General features: G+C 39.7%; 1 protein-coding gene across 1 annotated transcript; it reads left to right on the top strand.

The window, feature by feature from the left end:
- SQLE (squalene epoxidase) lies at positions 1-22,365 on the top strand. Its single transcript, XM_052651858.1, has 11 exons — positions 1-997; positions 4,501-4,753; positions 10,637-10,817; positions 12,495-12,591; positions 13,491-13,604; positions 13,690-13,861; positions 15,723-15,818; positions 18,483-18,625; positions 19,006-19,102; positions 20,811-20,898; positions 21,915-22,365. Exons 1-11 carry the CDS (start codon positions 713-715, stop codon positions 22,105-22,107), a joined length of 1,719 nt encoding a protein of 572 aa, XP_052507818.1. The 5' UTR covers positions 1-712; the 3' UTR covers positions 22,108-22,365.
- The last annotated feature ends 1,170 nt before the right edge of the window (positions 22,366-23,535 follow it).

Below are 23,535 nucleotides of genomic sequence, written 5' to 3'. Positions count from 1 at the left end.
GTGAAGGTTCGGGGACCGGTGCCTCTGGAGCCGCGGGGAGGAGGAAGTCTGGAGGTAGGGGCTACGCTTCCCAGTTCTGGAGCCGCAGTCTCGAGTCCGAGGCCATCTTTGGTGGGAGAAGGCTGCCCCGTCCGACGTTTCCCTCTGAGCGTGGAGGTCCCGGGCAAGAGAAGGAGCTCTCTCCGCGCTGTCTCAGCCCTCGAGCGTTCCGACCCGGGGAAGCCGCAGTTCCCCAGCGCAAGATATTTCTTTGATGTTTGTCTCCCTGTTGCTCTCCCAAAAGGACACCTGCTGCTAGTGAGAGCGAAGAGCAATTTCACTGCACGACAAACCAACAACAAAATTTAATACATTATCCGGAATTAACCCCCCAGGATCCCCAGCTCTCCCAGCACCTCCCACCCCCCATAGATGGATTGCCTGAAAGGGGAGAGTCTGATCGGGAGCTGTTGGAGATTTTTAAATACTCTTCTTTAAATCCTGGAGAACGTTCCCGTCTTCACGTACTTTTATACCAACTTTATACGATTTTGTAGATTCCTCTGATTTGAATTGTAATCCCGTGACGGTGTTTCCTGGACTTTAGCCGGTCCCCCACGCTCCTTTTTGGCAACACATTTTGGGGAGAGCTCTAAACACCAAAACCCTACCGGGGGAAAAAAAAAAGGATCTCCTGACGTTGATCCGGAGTCACCGAAGAAGCCTTTAAACCATGTGGACTTTTCTCGGCATCGCCACTTTCACCTATTTTTATAAGAAATGCGGAGACTTCGTCTCTCTGGCCAACAAGGAGCTGTTGCTGTGCGTGCTGGTGTTCCTGTCGCTGGGGCTTGTGCTGTCTTATCGCTACCGGAGCGGGGCCCTCCTCGGGCGCCGGCAGAGCGGCTCCCAGTTGGCGGGCTTCTCCTATATTCTGTCAGCTTTGCCTTTCATTGGCTTCTTCTGGGCCAAATCCCCCGCTGGATCAGAAAATAAAGAGCAGCTGGGGTCTAGGAGGGTAGGTTGAATTCGAAGTGGCCACATGTATGAGTGTCTTGTATTAAAATTAGGACTGCGATCACCAAGATGTAAATACGGTAATTTAAAGGGTGAAAGGCTGCAAGTTAGATATTCTGGTACGAATTCTGACATAGATGGTTTTGGTATTTTTGTTTTGTTTAAGCTCTTGACTGTTCTTGACCACATCCTTGGCTCTCTTAGAAATGATGGAAAACCTTTGTTTCATTTAGTGTTGGTGGTGCGGAGCTAAACGAACTACGTTTGATTAAGGAAAGGTGAAATGTTCAAGTCAGTAGGACTGAATCACTGTCTGTGATGGAAAAATAGTTTTATTTAAATCCTTTGGTAAGGATTGTGTTTGAACCTGGGAAGGAAGAAGAAAGCTGCTGCAGGTAAGCCCGTTGCTAAGAAGGGACAGCTGCCTGGGGAAAGTCACAGAACAGCTGGCAGAGTAAAAATGCTCAGTGTTTTAAAGTCTTAGGCAAAACACCGTCTTCTCCCCTTACCAGTGGAGCCTTGAGCAAATCAGTGTCCTAGGTTAGGTGAATAATTAATGTTTGGTCCCTGCAGAGACAGTAGAGGAGGACAATGGTGAGAGATATGACAGGGGGAAAAGATCATTGAGGCCAGAATATTTAGGGCCTTGTTGGCCTTGGGTGTTTTATACTTTTCCCCAAGAGCACTGGAGGATTAAAGTATGTGAGTAATGATACTTGATTTTTACTTTTTATTTATTATTTGTTTAAGTCTTTATTGAATTTGTTACAATATTGCTTCCATATTTTGTTCTGGTTTTGGCCACGAGGCATGTGGAATTTAGCTCCCCGACCAGGGATCAAACCCACATCCCCTGCATCGGAAGGCGAAGTCTTAACCGCTGGACTGCCAGGAGAGTCCCTGACTTTCACTTTTTAAAAAGAACATTCTAGTTTCTGTGTGGAGAATGGATTGTAGGAGGCCAAGAACGGAAGCAGGGATGTGTGCTGAGACACTCCTGCAGTAGGCCAAGTAAGGGATGACGGCGACTTGGTGTAAGTGAGTGTGGCCTACACAGCCATTCACTCCTTCAGGGTTCCGGAGCCATATAGATCAACACAGTTTAAGAAGAGAGGCGGTTTGGTTTAGAAGTTTTGCTCCCCCACTGCTGACTGTGAGACTTTAGGCAAGTTACTTACTTTCTGGAAGAGTCAGTTACCTCTTCTGTTAGGTGGAAACGGCATTAACCTTGCCAGTAGTTAGCGAATTGATTGATTTAATGTTTGCCAAATGCCTGGTACATAACTGTCTGGTAAATAGTTGTTATTCGTATTAGTCTCCATCTGTTAGGAACCTTTGGAATGGTGCTGAATTCAGTGATGGGGTGGGTGTGGGTTGGAGGAATGGGAATCTTTAATCTTCAATTTGAAGTCTTTGCTACTGTTACCTGAAATGATGTCCCTTAGGGCCACTGAGCATTAGTCCAGGAGGCTGGAATGCCATCATACTGAAGAGAAATTTGGTGGTTGGAAGTTGAATTACAGCAGTCAGTATTGGTTCCATTTTGCAAATACCCCAGGCTCTCTGCTTGTTTCCTTAATACCTGGGAGCCCGTAGACTATATTAAGTTCCCATTAGTGCTTCATCTATTGACCAGGCTCTGAAAGGCAACTTTCTCCAGAGTTCTCCTTCCAGGATTGTGTATGTGTGTTTGGAAGGGCTAATAAACAATGGCTAAAATGACAAGTGAAAGTGGCTCAGGTGTTTCTGACTCTTTGTGACTCCATGGACTGTAGCCCTCCAGGCTCTTCTGTCCAGGGAATTCCTGTCCAGTATTCCAGGTAAGAATACTGGAGTGAGTTGACATTTCCTTCTCCAGGGGGTCTTCCTGACCCAGGGATCAAACCTGGGTCTTCTGCATTGCAAGTAGATTCTTTACCATCTGAGCCAAAAAAATGACAGAAGGGGTTTTAAATATAGTCAGTTGTTCTGGCTGTTAATACTGAGAGAAATAGTAGGTTCTGTTGTGAAAATGTAATTTTTCTAAGAGAAATGATTAAAAAAAAATAGTGGATAGGGCCCAGGTCATTATAGAGGGCAGATGAATATTAGATCACAGAGATTTAAAATTCTAAAGGATTTTAGGTTTTCTCTCCTTCCTTTTTGCCTGACAAAAATGTTTGTTCTTATTCCTAAACTGGAGGGCCACTTGTTTGACCAAGTTCCCTTAACAGTATCAGAATGGGGGAAAAGGAAGGTAAATGTGTTCTTCCTTTTGGACGACAGAGGATGAGATGGTTAGATGACATCACTGACTCTATGGACATGAGTTTGAGTAAGCTCGGAGAGTTGGTAATGGACAGGGAAGCGTGGTGTGCTGCAGTCCATGGGGTCACAAAGAGTTGGACATGACTGAGCAACTAAACTGAGAACTGTTTGCTTGAGGGCTTCCCTGATAGCTCAGTTGGACATGACTGAGTAACTTTCCCTTTTTTGCTTGAGGTCTTTTATTAAAACCCTTTCAAAATGACATTTAACCTTATCTTAATTGTTAAGGTCAGAGAACCCCAGGAAGATGGTTCCTTGCAACTCTGTGTCTGAATGTATTCATATTTGTGACTCCACATACCAACAAAAAATGCTTACTATAATACTAAATTATTCATTAAAAAAAACAACTGTAATAGGTACTGTTATGCTCAATCGGCATAAATCTCTCAAAACAGCCCTTTTTCATCTTATAATCAAAGGTATGGTTTTTACTGTCAGCCCAACCGGTGATAGTTTTAATGTTTGTTCTTATTCTTAAACTGGAGGGTCACTTGTTTGACCAAGTTCCCTTAAGAGTATCAGGATGGGGGAAAAGGAAGGTAAATATGTTCTTATATGTCAAGGACTAAAACTGCAAACAGGTTGAATTCCAAGGGACAGAATGAGTTATTCTTTTGGAAATGTAAGGCATGTATTCTCAATTAATAGATCCCTGGCCAGAATTTGACAGTCTTTTTGTTGTATAAAAAGTGATTTTAGATTAAGATAGATTTTTCAGATGAAAATCGAGAGGGAGAAAATGAAGACAAATAGTGGAAATATCTAAAGGGTGCATGAAATCATATCAGAAGCTGTACATGATTTGTATCTGGTGGATGCTCAGTATGTATATGAAGAATTGAGTAAATAGGATAGAATTTTCCCTGTGAGACTTAGAAGTCCCTTGTAAACATGTGTTATCATTGGCCTATTGTGTATTTCTAAATATGTGACAGCATTTTCTAAATATATTTGGAGGATGGAACATAAGTTTAATTTTACTGGAGTATTGTTATCCATTTTTGTTTAACCAGTATTTAGATATTATTGTTTTTTATATATGATCTGGATTTAAAAACATAACTGTTCATTTGGTTTGATAATATTTAGGGTATAGTTTTTACCTAAGCTGCAAGCGTTCACTGTGCCTGTATAGTAGTAGTATGATTTAAAGACAACAAATGTGGCTACATAATTCTTTTTTTTTTTTAACAGTGCAAAAAAGGGACCAGTATTTCAGAAACAACCTTAATAGGAACAGCTGCCTCTACGCTGACCTCTTCTCAAAATGATCCAGAAGTTATCATTGTGGGATCTGGTGTCCTTGGCTCTGCTTTGGCCGCAGTGCTTTCCAGAGATGGAAGAAAGGTGACGGTAATTGAGAGAGATTTAAAAGAGCCTGACCGGATCCTTGGAGAATTTCTTCAGCCAGGTGGTTATTATGTCCTGAAAGACCTTGGTCTTGAAGGTAGGTTCATAGTGATTTTTAGGAGTTATTGTGACATAAGCAAGCACTCTGCTATGACTGGGAAAAGGGTATTCCATTTTATCTTCATGTATAAAGGTTATACATTTATCAACAAATTTGCATGAAAATGAAAGCAAAGGAGAAGATAAGCATGAGGAAACATGAAGTAGCCTTTGTGAGATAAAAGTGGCTAAAAAATTGTAATGGTCAAAGTTGAAGACTGGAAAACTTCAACTTGGAATGAGGAATGAAATTTAGTGAAAGATGAAGTGAACTATCATTTGTAGAGTACATGTGATGTATCTGTTTTAGAACCTTTTATTTAAGGATCATTCATCCATTAATCCAGTGCTTTTTAAATACTCTTCATTTAGGAAGTATTTTTGCTGTTTGCTTGGTATGAGGTGCTATACTGGGTGCCAAGGATAAACTGGTGAATAAGATCAGTGATCCTGTCTTGGGGTTCAGAGTGCAAAATAAGTCTGGGAATTGAGAGAGAGCTTGCTTGGCATTTAGGGTGGGCATGATGTTGTAGTAATTACCAGCATTGATTCTGGCACTAGATTGCCTGGGTTTGAATACAGCTTAGGCACTTAAAAAGCTGTGTGATCTTGGAAAAGTTACTTAACCACTTGTGTGTTAAGTTTGTCGCTGTTGTTTAGTCTTTAAATCTGACTGTTCGTGCATGGACTGTAGCCCGCCAGGCTCCTCTGTCCATGGGATTTCCCAGGCGAGAGTACTAGAGTGAGATGCCATTTCCTCCTCTAGGGGATCTTCCTGACCCAGGACTGAACATGAGTCTCCTTCTTTGGCAGGCAGATTCTTTACCTCTGAGCCACCAGGGAAATCTCTCTCTAGTTTACTCATCTGTAAAAGAGGCACATTTAGAGTCCTTGACTCATAGGTTATTAAGAGGATTAATTGAATTCAAGCATAAAGATAAAGCAGTCAGAACAATTCCTGGTCTGTAGTAAGCACTATGTAAGTGTTTGCTATTTTATTCAGTGTACTGAAGAGGCGACCAGTGTAGTCAGAAAGTATTGGGTAATGGGGAAAGGAGTGGGACTTGGGATTGAGATTGGAGAGTTAGGCAGCTGCTAGTCCTGCAGGACTTTGAAGGCAGTGGAACAGGAGTATGACAGGATCCTGTTTATGCCTCTAAAGGCTTCAGAACTTGAGAGCTCTTCACAATGACGAGCACTTCTTATATCCTGACTCAATACCTACGTGTGTGCATGCTCAGACATGTTCAACTCTTTGCGACACTGTGGACTGTAGCCCGCCAGGCTCCTCTGTCTATGGGATTCTCCAGGCAGAAATACTAGAGAGGGTTGCCATTTCCTGTTCCAAGGGATCTTCCTGACCCAGGGATTGAACCCACGTCTCCTGCATTGCAGGAGGATTCTTTACCCACTGAGCCACCCGAGAAGCCGCCCAGGACCTACATATATTCCTAAATCTGAGATTTATTTTACTTTTTAAATACTTGCATGATTTTACCCAAGTCTACAATTCACAGCTTGAAATTTCATTTCACAGTTTACCATTGAATCACATCCTGCACTTTAGTTCAGTCGTTCAGTCGCGTCTGACTCTTTACGGCCCCATGAACTGCAGTACACCAGGCCTCCCTGTCCATCACCAACTCCCGGAGTCCACTCAAACCCATGTCCATTGAGTTGGTGATGCCATCCAGCCATCTCATCCTCTGTCGTCCCCTTCTCCTCCTGCCCTCAACCCTTCCCAGCATCAGGGTCTTTTCAAATGAGTCAGCTCTCCGCATCAGGTGGCCAAAGTATTGGAGTTTCAGCTTCAACATCAGTCCCTCCAATGAACACCCAGGACTGATCTCCTTTAGGATGGACTGGTTGGATCTCCTTGCTGTCCAACAGACTCTCAAGAGTCTTCTCCAACACCACAGTTCAAAAGCGTCAGTTCTTCGGCGCTCAGCTTTCTTTACAGTCCAACTCTCACATCCATACATGACTACTGGAAAAACCATAGCCTTGACAAGATGGACCTTTGTTGGGAAAGTAATGTCTCTGCTTTTTAATATGCTGTCTAGGTTGGTCATAACTTTCCTTCCAAGGAGCAAGCGTCTTTTAATTTCATGGCTGTAATCACCATCCTGTACTTAAAAGTACTTAAAAGCCTCAGCAGTGATGGAGACCAGCTAAGGAGTGTGTGCACTTTTCTAGGATGCTATTTTGAAAGAATATGTGGATATTGTGTGGTGAATAGAACTACAAGACTGTGGTGGTGGGATAGCAAGAGTCAGTGTAAGGAGTCTAGTGGGAGCTTATTGCCAAGTCCAAATGGCATATGATGGTGGTTTGGACTAACATGTTAGCAGAGCACGTAAAGAGAAGTGGACAGGTTTGTGACCAAATTAAGAGACAGGAATGGCTTGACTTAGCAAAGGATTGGTGTGAGGTATGAGAAGACAGGGTATTAAAAAATGATTCTTAACGTTTTGATTTGAACAGCTGGTGGATGCAATGCCATTTGCTGATAAGAAAACTTAGAGAGGACCAGCTCTGAGAGGAAGTCGGGAGACCCATGGAGATAGACAAGTGGACTGTTTAGTTGAGAATATGAATCTTAAGTGTAGAGGAATGAGTGCTTTGAGCTGGCTGGGGTAGGTATTTCAGAGATGTCAGCATGTTTGTAGTACTTAAAAGCCACAGCAGTGATGGAGACCAGCTAAGAGTGTGCAGAGAAAAAAGAGAAGACAGAATAAACCAAGTCCTGGGAAACTGACATTTAGAATTTGGGTGGAAGAAGGGAAGCTTGCTGGAGGACTGAGAAGGAGCCTGTAGAAGGACAGGAAAGAGCCAGGAGCGTTTGGTGTCCTTAATCCAACAGAGGAAAGTGTTTCTCGCAGGAGGGGATGGGTACATATCAAGAAAGGAAAGCAGCCATATCATGGTTTGCTAATGAAGGGTCAGGTCGGAACAGTGCATAGGAAGTGCCATGGGATTCGGCCATTTGGAAGTTGCTGTGAGACTGACAAGGTGTTTTGGTGGAGCTGCGTAGACGAAACCTGGACTGAAGTGAAAGGGAGATGAAAAAATTTGAGGCTAGCAAACTACTCTCAAGTTTTTCTCTAACAGAAAACAGAATCAGGGCAGAGGTGGCGTGTAGATGTGAGGATACAGGAGGGGTGTTTCGACACCAGATGGAGCGTTGTCTGTGGGGTAATGGAGAAGATCAGGCTGGCGGGGAGGTGACTAAGGGGCGACATTCACTCTTTCATTTAACATATTCATTAAGCATTGGCTATATTGTAAGTACTGTTCTAGGTGCTGAGGCTACAGTAGTGAACAAAACAGGTTCCAGCCCTCACGGAGCATACATTCTAGGTGCTCGTGTAGAAGATGGTGATAAAAGATGAATCAATAAAATTTAGAGGATAAGACTCAGAAAAGAGAGACAGGGAGTGCACTTCTAAATGATGGAGCGGGCGGGGGAAGGGAAAGCCTTACTGAGAAGGTGATGTTTGAGGGAAGGACTGAAGGGAAGGGGAAGGAGAGCCCTAGGGCTGTCTGGAGGAAGAAAAGCTCTTTCCAGGCAGAGAGAGCATCATGGGGTGAAGCCTGATGGGGAGGAGTGAGCCTGTGGCCTCTTTGAAGAGCAGGAAAGGAGAATTGTGTTGAATTGAGTGGTTTAAATTAGAGGAAAGGTCAGATGGAGAATGGAGATGGATTCCCTGGTGGCCCACTATATGGATTAGATTTTTATTCCAAAGGGAAGCCATTGGAGAATTTCAAGAAGAGGAAGTTCCTAGATTTCACCTCTTAGAAGTATGATTTGAAGTATCAATTTAAAGTATTCTTGTTAATGTGTAGAAGAAGAAGACTAGATCATGAAGTGGCAAGTCGGAAGCAGGGAGACCTGTTAGGAAGTTATTGCGGAAACTAAGTTGATGGCTTGGATCAGGGGCATGGCCCTAGTGGTGGGGGACTTGGTGACATTCTGGGAATATATTTGGAAGAGTCAGTAGGACCTGCTGCTGATGGATGAGATGGTGAGGGGTATGAGAAAGAGGAGTTGTGGTATTTAAAGAAGGCTGCATGGCGTTGCCAAGAAGAGGCCTAGGATGACTCCTGGGGTACTCTAAGGTAGAGAGCAGGTCAGTGAGAGCAGGTGCCGAGTAAGAGGGCTGAGACTGGGAAGGAGCAGACAGAGAGGAGAAGCAGGAGGCAGCAGGGCCCCGGCCCCAGCGGAGAGGGCGGACTGCGGAGAAGGCAGGCCCCCGGCCTCTGCCCCTTCCCTGACCGCCACTCTCTCTGCGAGGGTCACCAGAGACAGGTGGGACAGTACCCTGAGGCAGGATTGTGTCACCTTTATCATTGAACATCAGGCGTGAATTTGATTGAGGTTTAGGATGCCATCCTCCTGACTGCCTGGTTAAGAAAGGGAAAGTGCCAAAGTCTATCATATTTGATTTCACCAATCAAATTGTGAGAGGCAGATGTTTCAAATCTTACAGCAGACCTTGTTTATATACTTCGTCTTGAGATAGCTAACCCAAGGGGAAATTCACTGTGCCGCTGCCGTATACTTTGCACATGTTCTGGTCTTAGCACTTAGAAGTTCTTGCATGATATGAGTTAAGAAAAATAAGTTTACTTCAGTAGCTGGACAAAACAAAAGTGGAAATACTAGATGGGTTTCAAACATGTAAGCTGGTAAAGATTGGCAGTTTGCCAAGATCCAGATTGAATGCACTGCTAATTGGCAGCTTCTATGATACCTGTGTACTTTTCTCTGACTGAATTTTAGCTGGAATAATTTAGAAAGCCAAACCAAAAAACTAACTAACTTGGCTCCTAGGTGGGATGTTTGACAAGTATTCTTCCAGCTTGTCCCTGACTGGACTTTAAGTGTAACTAAAAAGCGTATCAGAAAAAAGCTGATTTATTTTGATCTTGGCATAGATATGTGGTAAAATTGTTTATTATAAAGTTTTCCTTTCATCAGAAATGAAATTATTTTAATAGACTTAATCCTCAATATTGTATTTTAATGTATTTAAATATATTTGTAGTATGTGACTTTTAAAATACATGCTAAATACATGCTCACAAACATTTCTAATACTGTTATCCATTCTTTATCATAATTTTAAGCCTGTTCATAGTATTTTCTCAGTTAATACTTTATAATGTACTTTACCTAATTTATATTCATATTTAGGTTATTTACAGTTATTCTTTTTTTACATTTATTTATTAGAGGTCACGAATCTGTTTTTATATATAGTTTCAATAATTACTAAAAATATGAATTGTATCTTTAGGATGAATATCTTAGATGGATTACAAGACTAATATTATTACATTAAAGGGTGCTAACTTCTTCTTGGTTCTTGATAGTTATTGCTGTACTTATTTTCTAAAATGTTACTAGTTTATGATGTGACCAGTAATATATACAGTTTATCCATTTTATCATTATTTCACCAGCAACTTTGATAGATTTGGTGTCTTCTTGTTTCAGTTTTATTTCATTGATTTTTTTTTTTTAAATCAAGTTTTGAACATTGTTTTCCTGACATGTTCAATGTTTCTTTGTAGTATGAATCATCTGTACATTTTCCCTGTTATTATTAGGGTCTGAATATTTTTCCTATGAATTTTAATGAATAAATTTTATATGTATATATTTACCTTTTATGATATTACAAATTTGCTAAGACTGTTGTCTTCCAGAAGCATTAAGGTTCTGAAATAGTTCTGTTACCGTCCAGTCTTCCAAATGGCGTCATAGCTTTATGAACACAGAAACTCATTTTCCATGTCTGTGTCCTCTTGGTGGTTATTGTAACTCTGGGCATATTACAAAAAACTAACTTTTTTAAAAAGCTGTATTGTTTTGCAGATACAGTGGAAGGTATTGATGCCCAGGTTGTAAATGGCTACATAATTCATGATCAGGAAAGCAAAACAGAGGTTCAGATTCCTTTCCCTCTGTCAGAGAACAATCATGTACAGAGTGGAAGAGCTTTCCATCATGGAAGATTCATCATGCGTCTCCGGAAAGCAGCCATGGCAGAGCCCAAGTAAGGCTCAGCTTCCGATTTTGCTGTTAAACATGTTTAACTTGGCCTTTGTACAAATACTGTTTTATACATTTTCATAAATGTTTGGGTATAGGTTAGAGCATAGCTGTTGTACTAGAATAAACCATAAGTTAGAAGAATGTTAATTCTTCAGCCTTTGTTAAGAATATCATATAGATTGTTTGAATGATTAGAACTATTGAGAATTTTCCTGTGATTCAATGTGTGATTTTTATGTGGTTCTCTGTGATGTAGTCATTGTAATTAAGTTCATATGTGCTCATTTGGGAGTTGGAATTTGTGGTTATGGTGCTTTTTATTAAAAGTCAGGACAGAGGAGTTTAAAGAGAAAATCCCTGTTGCATTCATACTTAGGACCTGGACTGACAGGACGGGCTAGGTGTCCCTCTCTCTCTCTTTTTGAATTATAATTGATATACTCCATTGCTCTTGCCTGGAAAATCCCATGGGCGGAGGAGCCTAGTAGGCTGTAGTCCATGGGGTCGCTAAGAGTCGGACACGACTGAGCAGCTTCCCTTCACTTTTCACTTTCATGATTGGAAAAGGAAATGGCAACCCACTCCAGTGTTCTTGCCTGGAGAATCTCAGGGATGGGGGAGCCTGGTGGGCTGCAGTCTATGGGGTCGCACAGAGTAGGACATGACTGACATGACTTAGCACCAGCAGTAGGTAAATTACAGATGTACAGTATAGTGATTGACAGTTTTAAAGGGCTTCTTCTTTTAATTATTAGCTTATATTTACTTCTAGCCCTGTACACTATAATTGCGGTTTAAGTTTTAAACATGAGAATCCTCATGTCATCGACAAAGGCTTGAAAGTGAAAGTGCAAGTCCCTCAATTGTGTCCAACGTTTTGCGACCCCATGGACTGTACAGTCCATGGAATTCTCCAGGCCAGAATACTGGAGTGGGTAGCCTTTCCCTTCTCCAGGGGATCTTCCCAACCCAGGGATCGAACCCAGGTCTCCTGTATTGCAGGCGGATTCTTTACCAGCTGAGCCACAAGGGAAGCCCAAGAATACTGGAGTGGGTAGCCTATCCTTTCTCCAGCGGATCTTCCTGACGCAGGAATTGAACTGGGGTCTCCTGCATTGTAGGCAGATTCTTTACCAATTGAGCTATTGGGGAAGCCCTGATAAAGGCTTAATGTTGGCTTAAATGTTGATGAAGCAAAAGGAGAAATGAATTGATTATTCTTAAAACTTGAAGAATTTGATATCTATGAAAGTAGAATATATTCATTTTAGAAAAATAGAAAAATACTTAAAAATATAGAGGAGATTGTAAAAATTATCCATGATGTATTTCTTGTGTATATTCATCAACACAACAAAACTCTAGTGGGTATGTAAAATTTTTCTCCATGTATTTTATTTTTTAATGAATTGAGATAAAACCTCATGTTACTTTTTAAAATGCTTTTCTGAAAAGTCATTACATTAGTTACATATATTCCGTCTTAAAAAATTAGAAAATTATAACCTCAGCTAATTTTAAAACCCATTGATGTTTTTGCTTTTTGTCATTCCATCCCTTTTTCTATGTACATGTGTGTCCAGTTTAGGGTAAACTGGAGATAGGAAAAAGGAATTTTTCATTCCTTATTTAAATTTTTCAGTTGTGCTACCAGAGAATTTGTTTGTTTATCTTTTAGTGCAAAGTTTATTGAGGGCACTGTGCTGCAGTTACTAGAAGAAGATGATGCTGTGATGGGAGTTCAGTACAAGGATAAAGAGACTGGAGACATCAAGGTGAGATGTAGCAGATATTAGCTTTTCCTGAGAGATTTTTATTTTCTTTTCCTCCTACTCCTTTAAGAAAAGTAGGCCCACAAATTTATTATTCATCAAATGGACTGAGATGTCTCCAAACTCTCTGAGCTAGATTGCAACACATTGTTCTTTAGAGCACTGCAGAATGCTGTTCAAATAACTTTGGAAACAAACTCCATGATGTTAACTGTATTAAAAACGGAAATGAGAAATGTACCCTAGCGGAGAGGTAGAGGGGAACTGGAAGATGCGAAAAGGAAGGATTCAAGCATGAAAGAAATAATTATAATATAAACTATTGTTGAAATAAGAAAGGTGAAAACTAAGAGACTCTCTGGGGAAATAGCTGAATAAAATAGTTTCTAGTATTTGTTCATGTTGGTTTAGAACAGAGGAGAAAGTCAAAAGTCTATCTGTTGATTCTTACATAGGGTAGCTACCTCCTAGGAATTACTCTAATGGGGGCGATTGCAAGGTAATATAAGTGTACAAAAATTCTTCTGAGCCATAGCCGTTGATTGAAAGCACTATGTGGGGTTAAAAAATTCTAGAATGTGACTAGTCCTTGGGATTTGTAGTGTGATTCAGTTTTCTTTGGGCTGTGCTTGCTTGTCGCAGTTTCCCCCAGTGTCCATTGAAGTGACTTAATCCCAGGTGGTTTGGAATGGTAGGACTTTGGTGGAAGGTGAAAGTATCTCTAAAGATGGGTCATTCATTAACCTCAGCCCACTTGAGAGTTCCTTCATGAGAGCATTGTCTCCAGGTACTCTGTAATGTCCCATAATGTGTTTAAATTTGTTTATGTACACTTTAAAAGAACAGTCTTTTCACTGTGTATTTCTCACCATTTAGCTGAGTGTTCTTTGTTTTTGTTGTAGGAACTACATGCTCCATTGACTGTTGTTGCAGATGGACTTTTCTCCAAGTTCAGGAAAAACCTGATCTCCAATAAAGTTTCCATTTCTTCACATTTTGTTGGCTTCCTTATGGAGGTATTGTAGAAATGCAATTGTAGAAGATAAAAGCCACTTGAAATTTGCAAGTTATTAAAAATATTTTATTTATTCATTTTCCTAGAATGCACCACAGTTTAAAGCAAATCATGCCGAACTTATTTTAGCTAACCCAAGTCCAGTTCTCATCTACCAAATTTCACCTAACGAAACTCGAGTACTTGTGGACGTCCGAGGAGACATGCCAAGGAATTTGAGAGAATACATGACGGAAAATATCTACCCACAGTTACCTGGTAAGAATAGCCTTTCACTGCATTGTAATCTATAGTCTGTAAGTCAGTCTCACCAAAGACTCTCCATCTCCAGTTCTCACTAAAGCTTTGTCTAAACTAGGCTGAAAGATGAGAATGGCAGCTGAAACATTTCATCTAGTCAGTCAGGTACAGTGGAGCTGGATAAACTATTTAAACTAGCACAGAAAAAAATCTGCACAGAAAATAAAGAAAATAGTTTCAGTGTATTTTTTCACAGTAATAATAAAAGTGTAGTTTTGTGAGTAATCATTAATAGTGGCATATATGGTATTTTTAAGGTAGTCTGGATAGCAGTCTAGATATCTGAATTCTTGAAATATCTCTTATACGTAATTACTTTTTGTGCTTGGTTTTTGTAGAAATGATAGCTGCCACTATTGATTGTCTACTATGTAAGAGGTGTTTTACAAACATAATTTAATCTACACAACCACCCGAGGTAGGCATGATCATGATCTCCATTTAGCAGATGAGGAGACTAAGATGCAGAGAAGTTAATTAGCTTCTCCAAACATAAACCTTTAGTAAGGGACAGAGCCAAGGTTGAGAGCAGGTCTGTGTGCTCATATGTCCCTGCCCTGGGAACACAAGAGCTATAAGGGGTCTTAAAGATCTCTTAGTTTGAGTTGAGTACAGAAAGGCTTCATGAGATTTAATGTCTTTGTTAAACCCTCACTAAAATTATTTTTTGAGAATGGGAAGGTGTAAGAAAGACATGTAACAAAAATTATTAAGAATATTGATAAAATTGAAAGGAAAACTCTGCTCGCAAATTATGATTATAGTAATAGCAGATTATCCTGGATGTAAATACATTTGTTTAAATATTCTGGGTTTTCAAGTTAGTTTTTAAACTAAGGAACATTATTTTTTAAACTAAGCAAAAGCACCGTTTACTAACAGAATATCAGTAGAAATTAAGGTACACATGGACCAATTTAGATTTTTAATAATGACATTTTCAGTACTTCAATACATTTTCATTCAGTTAAGCCATTTTGAAGCTTTCAGATGGAAAGAATGAGTTATGTGTATTTAGGAAGAGGATAATTAATAATGTGGTATATTTAGCATTTTTTTTCTTTTACTGTAGATTGTTTTTTCCCCCCAGTCCAAAGCATAGCTGGAGAAGACTGCCCTGTGATCAGGGAGAGAAACGTTTGTAGGTTTATGTTCATATTAGTTACGTTATGGAAATTCTATTCATTGGAGGAAGGGAATAGTTTCAACACAGTCATTCTGCTCTTGTTTTCCCAGATTACAATGGGAATTGTATGAAAAGCAAATTCATTTTTTATAAAGTGGAAGCATGAAACTTTGAAACTGGGAAGTATCACAGAGATGAATTAATCTGTTTCATTCTAGATGAAGAAACTAGAGCTCCTCAAGAGATAGTACTGTCTACATCTAACCCTTTTTTTTTTTTTACTGTACACATACCCTCCTGTTTGTGAATTGGTGGTATATTTCATCTGTTCTTATAGAATATGGTGGTGACAATAAAATAGATGTTAAATATATACCTGTTGGTAATCATTTGGAAGAAAGGTGGGTGGTTTTCCTCCTTGTCTTATCATCTCATCTGGATTTCTTCCTCTAGGTTTTTGTTCATACAGCTCTGTATCTATTTACATTAATTAATTAGCCATCCCTTAGCAGGAACAACTATCTGCTTAATGAACAGTTCGTTAATAATTAGTTCTCGATTTTTCACAAGGGATATTTGTAACAACAGTCACAGATATGTAGTATGTATTTGTATATACTTGATAAGAAAATGTGATAATTTGAAATTAGAATGTTATACACCATTTATTTGGTGGGGCGGGCTTTATTGCAGATCACCTGAAAGGACCATTCCTAGAAGCCTCTCAGAATTCACGTTTGAGATCGATGCCAGCAAGCTTCCTCCCTTCTTCACCAGTAAACAAACGAGGTATTATCTTATTGGACCAATTTTATAAAGATATTCCAAATATTCTAATTCCGTATTCCAAATGACATATATGTGGTACAGTTTATAATGTACAGAAAATAGATTATTGTAATTAGTGCATACCAAAATTAGTTTTATGATATTTATTACTTAGTATTGAGTATACATAGGTCACTGTTTGAGTTATTGAAAATAAAACTTAATTAAGTACAGTCCTTAATCTAGAGAAGGCAGTTTTCCAGGGAGAGATGTAAATAATTTCAGAACACTGCTGATAAATGCTGTAATGAAAGCCCACTCTTGGTACCCCAGATTCACTGTGAAGGAGTGGGGTGTACAAGGCAGGGAGCAAGCCTGTGAAGCAGGAAGGGTAATTAGGGAAGACGTTGCTCTGGAGACAAAGCTGGACAGTGAGATGAGGGACTTCTGAGTAGGCAGAACAATATCTGCAAAAGCCAGCATGGCTGAGAAAAGCACTTAAGTAGCTTCCTAGACCCCTGGAGCGTAGGAGAGGTGGCAGAGTGGTAGAGAGGCAAAAGATATTTAGCTTTAATCCTATAGACAGCGCAAGGTCATTGAAAAGTTCTTTTTTGTTTATAATATCTTTATCGAGAGATAATTCACAGATCACATAGTTCACCCATTTAAAGTGTACAGTTCATTGGTTTTTAGTATATTCATAGGTTGGTGGAAACATCACCACAGTCAATTTCAGAACGTTTTTATCATGCTGGAATGAAAGGATGTAACCATTAGTAGTCACTGCTCATTTCCTCCCAAACCCCAGACCACCATTAACTTACTTTCTGTCTCTCTAGATGTGCCTGTTCTGGACATTTCCTATAAATGTCATCATACAGTGTGATCCTTTGTACCTGGCTTCTTTGAGGTTCATCCATGTTGTAACATGTATCAGTCTTTCATTTAGTTTTACAGCCAACTACTACCCCATGTGTGGATATATTACATCTTGACTATTCATCAAGTGATAGACATTTGGATTATTTCCACTTTTAGTTCATACCTGTATATGAGTTACTGTGTGGACATTTATTTTCATTTTTCTTAGTTATATTCCTAGGAATAGAATTGCTGGGTCCTAACTCTCTGTAATGCTTTGAGCAACTGACAAATTGTTTTCCAAAGTGGCTGATCCATCTTCCATTTCCATTAACAATATATGAGGGTTCCAATTTCTCCACATCCTCGACAACGTTTATTAGTATCTGTCCTTTTGCCGTAGCCATCCTAGAAGGTGTAAAGTAACAATAAAAGCAGAAGGTAGAGTAAGGATTTTGGTAACATCTAGGGTTTGGAATACATGAAACTCAGTGATTAATGGTAATAAGAGAGCGCGAGGTCTCTTGATGGATTCCAGGTTTCAGGCTTAGGTATTTTGCCACGTATTTGCTGACATTGGACTTAGGGAAGTGTGGGGAGATAATGAGTTCATTTTTGGACACAGCGATGTGACGGCTGGGAGGTCATTGGAGTGGCCGAGTGGAGGCCCATTGGAAACAGGAGTGTGGAGCCTGGAGGAGAGGTGTGAACGAGAGCTATTGATATACTGTGGTTCCCGAACATAAACAGCTGTTGTTTGCTGTGGAGAGACATGCGTCATAATGTGCCAGTCACAGAAATAAACTATAATACCAAGCAGAATGAAAGCCAGTGCCGAACTGATGCAAAGAGCACGCTTTGGGAACATATCCCAGTTGAGGAGGAGGAATAAAAGCTGGGTATAGCTAGTGGTTTCTAGTGAAGGTATTACACTAATCCACAAAAAAACTTGGATTAAAATTTACAAGCTACTTTTTCATAAATTAATATATGTGCATTCTATAATTATATAGTATATTGTGACATTACAGAAAATGATCCATAATTCTGCCACCATACCACTTTTATTATGATTGTTTTATTTCACTAAGACAGAAAATTAAATACGTGCTTTGTTTAACTGTCCCTCTAAGTCATGGGTCATGAGTCAGGCTGACAAAGGGCGGGAATCTTAGAGTCAGGACCGCAGTCAAGAGATGCTGTACCTCGAGTCAGAGTGCAGAGCTTTCTGCTTCTGTGGTTGTGATGCAAGGGGCTGGTTCAATCAAGGTTTATTCTTCTAAACTAACTTCTGATGTGTTTGGAAAATCTGCATATTCCCTTAGAACCATATAGATCTCTATAATATGCAGGCAGCAAGTATTACTGTGAAATGCCAACAAATTCTTGATTTTTTCCCTTGTAAAAGACTTGCTTTTTATGCATGGATGCCTGTATGTTGGTTTTTTTTCATGAAAGAGGCCTTACACATATTTTGACTTGTCTTACTGAACCTTAGATTCACATGTGAGTTTTTCGAGGGCAGGGATCACTCCTGTCCTCACTGTATCCCTAGCATCTGGCACATATTAGTTACCTAATAAATAGTAATTGAATCAACTCTTGAATTTTTTTGCCTGGGTAAATTTTAGTCATGGTTTAGTATTAGTATTTTAATAGGTTTAGTATTTAGTATTTTAGTATTCTATTTTACTAGCTGATATTCATAATGTTTATAAATTATTAATAGAGTAGGTTTTTTTGGGGGGGGGTTTGTTTTTTGTTTTCTTTGGATCTTAAAGGATGCTCCAGGATGACGTCATGATCTAAGTTCTCTTTTTACAGGTGTTCTTCTTTTGGGAGATGCATATAATATGAGGCATCCTCTTACTGGTGGAGGAATGACTGTTGTTTTTAATGATATAAAACTGTGGAGAAAATTGCTGAAGGGTATCCCTGACCTTTATGATGATGCAGCTGTTTTCCAGGTGAGATATTCTTTGACAAAAATATCTCAAAATAGATTTTTTTCTGGGACCTAAGATGAATGGGGCTTTGCAGAGGAGATGTGTACTTGGGAGTATGGTCCTTAGTAGTGATTCTTAAACAGTCTTGTTCAGGATTAAGAATGTGACTTGCAACCTCTGAATCTTCTAGAATTTCTGGTTTGGAGATTACATGGGCCACTTAGCCTCAGAGATGTAACTTGTTCCTCTGGAGATTTTTATTTTTTTGATGGGAGTGTAAATGTTGAACAAGACATAATTTCTAGTAGATGGTCCTCAGGGTATCAGTTTAGGGGATTATAAACATTAGTTTGTGCTTCTTAAACCCTTATCATATAGTAGGTGATCTTTCTCTTTTTTAGGCCAAAAAATCATTTTATTGGACAAGAAAAAAGTCTCATTCCTTTGTTGTGAATGTCCTTGCTCAGGCTCTTTATGAATTATTTTCTGCCACAGATGGTAAGTGCAGCTATTTTGAATGACTGTTACTAAATTATAGATTTTTAGCACAGGAAGGGAACTGAATTACAAAAAGTTAGTAATTAGGCCAGAAATAGAAATGTTTCCTGAGTTTGCCAGCTTCCAAGTCGATAAGTCCTTTTTGACCCCATCCTTGAGCACAATTTTGGCTAATCATCATGTCTCCACCACTGTGTGTGGGAAACCGTTCCCTCTTTAGACAACCTTAGTAACAGTGCCTCAGTCATGTGGCATTATTCATTCCTCTGGTCCACGTCACATCACGCGTTCCCCAAATGCAGAAGATTGTGATGGAAGATCTTTCTGACCATGAATTAAAGGGCAAGGTAGTGTTAATCCTTTTTGTTCCCAGACAGTAGTTGCAATTTCTTTTCGAAACAGTATTTTGTAAAATTAAAATGAGCTTCGTGTCAAACCTAGATTTTTGTCTCCTATTAAAATGCACAAGCAGAAGGTATCCACCTTTTACTCATGTGAGATATTCCCACTTTACTACTGAAAGGCTTTTGTTTCTGTTTCCGTATGGTAGAGGGTGATGGTCAGTCTAACACGAAGGAAAACATGACTTAGAAACAGGGCTAGAGATGGAGGAAAAGTCACCCGTGCCACTTCCCCGCCGTGGCCATGTACACGTTAGTGAGTGGTGCTAGTGAGACGAGACCTTTAGGTTTTCAAGAATAAGTGTAAGTCCCAGTACAAAATAGAAAGTTTTTTTTTTTAAAGAACATAACTCTAATCCCATTACCTCGGGTATTTGTAATACAAGAAAGCTGTTTCTGTGACCTGGCTGGGGTGCTAGTGCTCCTTGCTTTGGTGATCTGATTACCAGGGATGACACAGTACAGATACTTCGTGCAGCCCTGCTAACCATCATTCTTGCTAAAACAAAAGACAACGTGTTGTGATGTGCCAAGCAAATCTCTCTTGCTAGTTGAGCATGAAAGTTACGGTGGCTGATTGGGCAAGAAGAGAACTAAATTTGGAGTTTTTCTAAGCTCTTCTTTCTAAGCTTTTCTCAGCTCTGTTTCTTAAGAGTTTGAATCTACCCAGAAAACAACAGAGCTGTGAGATACTGAAGGAGGAATGGGCTTTATTGGAGTAAAAGTTTACCTGTTGTAATCTTTTTTATCTGTTGTAAAGAATAATCGAGGTATACTTGAAGAACATTCATTCTATACTATTAAAAAAAGGTTATTGACTATACTATGTTGTGAGGGTTTAATGAATTATTTTGAAAAGTGTAATAAAATTTTAGATATAAGGCATTATTATTCACTTGATAATTTACTGCTCAGAGATACGCCCCGGGCATCTTAGAGACCTTTATTCTGGTTTCTAGAATTGTGTTTTTGTAAGAAAAGAATGTACAAAATATTTGGCATCACTTAAATGAATTTACAACACAATCAAGGAGATAGCTTTTTAAATAACTCGTAACTTCCAAGGCCTACATGTTTGGTAATTATTTACTAGCACAAAAAAGTTTATTCATTTGTGAATTACTATGTAGTCTTCATTATGAAATTTAAAAGAAATCTTGGGTGGCTAAAATGCTAACACTAGATTTTTAAGAAATGGATAAGATGTAATAAATGTTACATATTCATTTTTTTCCTGACATATCATTAGTACCCCATGTAAATGTATGAGTATTTTGATTGAGAGTAATTTTAAACTTTTATTTTAGATTCCCTACATCAACTGAGAAAAGCCTGTTTTTTTTATTTCAAACTTGGTGGAAAATGTGTTGCAGGTCCGGTTGGGCTGCTTTCCGTGTAAGTTGCTCTGATGACACAGGAAACAGATACTCCAGATTTTCTTAGGACTGTTTGGTTTATGCTGTGCTGCTCAGTCGCTCAGTCGTGTCCAACTCTTTGCAGCCCCGTGGACTGTAGCCCACCAGGCTCCTCTGTCCATGGGGATTCTCCAGGCAAGCGTACTGGAGTGGGTTGCCATTTCCTTCTCCAGGGGATCTTCCCGACCCAGGGATTGAACCTGCATATCTTATGCCTCCTGCATTGGCAGGCAGGTTCTTTACCACTAGTGCCACCTGGGAAGTTTGACTTATGAATCACTGCTAATTGCTCTACCTGCTGCATGTCATCATTTTATTACTGATTAGTATCCCAATCAAAATGTTCCCAGGGAAATGAAAAAGGCAGTATTCAATCCTGCGTTTTAGTTCTGGGCAACAGTGTTGATCCTGAGTTGGTGAGTAGATGAGGCTAAAACCCTTGATTAAACGAGCAGCTTGCTTGTTTGCTTGTGGGTTTGTGGCCCTGGACCTGATACATGGGAACCATGAATAATAGAGGTTTATATTTAACGTTGAATTCTATTGACGTGTGGAACTCATGGAACTCAGTTCTGACGGTGCAGACATATGTAGCATTATTCTTAGAAAGTCTGCAAAGTGAAATTCCTTAAGGCTTTTCTCCTTTGTCCACGTTCTGAGTGTCAACACTGTTACCTTTTGAAAGATCTAGACTCCATAGGCCAGGCTATTTCAGGCCGAGATCTCAAGATTAATGAAAGAAAGCAGCTCAGGACATACAATTCATATAAACTAAGATAAGTGACTGGCTTCTCTGACAGGAGGGAGTCAAGTCAAAGTAGTTTCTTGTAAGAAAAAGTTTTTAATTTGTCCCTTGACCAGCAGATACAAGCTTGTAAAGTCCCCTAAAATGTTGAGTGTATATTTACCTTTATAGATGATACACAGTTGGAATCTCTGAGTCAGTTTTAATTGTGGGGTCTTAATTATATGTATATGTGTTTTTTCCCATTACAGATTATCTCCCAATCCTCTGGTTTTAATTGGACACTTCTTTGGCGTCGCAGTCTATGCTACCTATTTTTGCTTTAAATCGGAACCTTGGATTACAAAACCCCGAGCCATTTTCAGTAGCGGTGCTGTATTGTACAGAGCGTGTTCTGTAATATTTCCTCTGATTTACTCAGAAATGAAGTACTTGGTTCATTAAGCTTAAAGGGGAACCATCTGTGAATGAATACTGGGAACTCGCCAAGTCTGCAGTGACTTGGAAGAGTGTATATAGCACAGTACTCCTCCCGCTTCTAAAGTGGGAATTCTTGGACCAAGATTGGGATTAATTTGTTTTCGAAGTTATTTTGTATATAAACATACATGTAAATATATACTTTAGTTTGCAATTTCAAATGAAGGGTAAAATAAGATATTTAAAAGAAATGATTGTTACCATAAATTAGTGCTAACATTGAGGAGCTGCAGTTTGTCTTTTGAATTCAGTATTTGGGATGAGTCACTGTGGGACATGCAAATAAAATGAAGAATGAACTCTCATGTCTTTTTTTTTGGCCACACCCTGAGTCATATGGTACCTTAATTCCCTGACCAGGGATCCAACCTGAGTCCCCTCCATTGGAAACACAGAGTCTTAACCACTGAACCACCAGGGAAGTCCTCTTCTTTTTGTCTGTTGCTGTGGGCTTCTTTATATAACTTCATGAAAAAGAAAACCAAAGTGGGATGGAAAAATGCAGAGGGAAGCCTTTTCTGTTAAATAGCTCTTGACGTTGGGGAAGTTGCCGTAATATATCTGGACCTTATTTTCCTCATGTATCCCTCTATTTCCCCTCACTTATCCAATTGGATAAGGTTCTGAGTTCCTGGAAAATGTCACATTCATATAAATAAGGAATCAAGGGCTTTATATAAATTCCACTGTGTAACATTAATAAGCCAGGCTAGGCTTATTTCAAGGAACAGTGAATAGGGCAGTACACTGGAATGTATACCAGACTGTACATTGGATGGTACACTGGACATACATGAGTGTATACTGGACTCAACACTGGGCTGTACATTGGCCTGAACACCGGATGTACACGAGTGTATATTGGACTGTACCCTGGAGTATATACTACACTGGGCTGTACGCTGGATGTATATGACTATTGGACTGTACACTGGAGTGTATACCAGACTGTACACTGGATGGTACACTGGACATACATGAGTGTACACTGGACGTACGCTGGGTTGTACATCGGCCTGAACACTGGATGTACACGAGCGTATATTGGACTGTACCCTGGAGTATATACTACACTGGGTTGTACGCTGGATGTATATGACTATTGGACTGTACACTGGAGTGTATACTAGACTGTACACTGAACATACACAAGTGTATACTAGACCATACACTGGACTGTACATTGGCCTATACACTGGACATACACAAGTATATATTGGACTGTACGCAGGACATACATGAGTGTATACTGGATTGTACATGATGTACAAGAGTTCACTGAACTGTACATGGATTGTACATGGGATGTACACCCGAGAGTACCCTCAACTGTGCACACGATGGGTGGCACACAGGTTGTGCCCGGGATGGTACTGCACTGAATACTGGGAG

Source organism: Budorcas taxicolor, chromosome 14, assembly GCF_023091745.1.
Source record: "Budorcas taxicolor isolate Tak-1 chromosome 14, Takin1.1, whole genome shotgun sequence".
NCBI lineage: Eukaryota > Metazoa > Chordata > Mammalia > Artiodactyla > Bovidae > Budorcas > Budorcas taxicolor.
This window is presented reverse-complemented; position numbering and strand designations above follow the sequence as displayed.

Bases quoted from the DNA above. Each gene is read 5' to 3' on its own strand.
- SQLE (XM_052651858.1), top strand. From the start codon at position 713: ATGTGGACTTTTCTCGGCATCGCCACTTTCACCTATTTTTATAAGAAA. The intron at 13,862-15,722 runs GTAAGAATAGCC...GCTTTATTGCAG, and splicing joins TATCTACCCACAGTTACCTG to ATCACCTGAAAGGACCATTC. The intron at 20,899-21,914 runs GTAAGTTGCTCT...TTCCCATTACAG, and splicing joins CCGGTTGGGCTGCTTTCCGT to ATTATCTCCCAATCCTCTGG.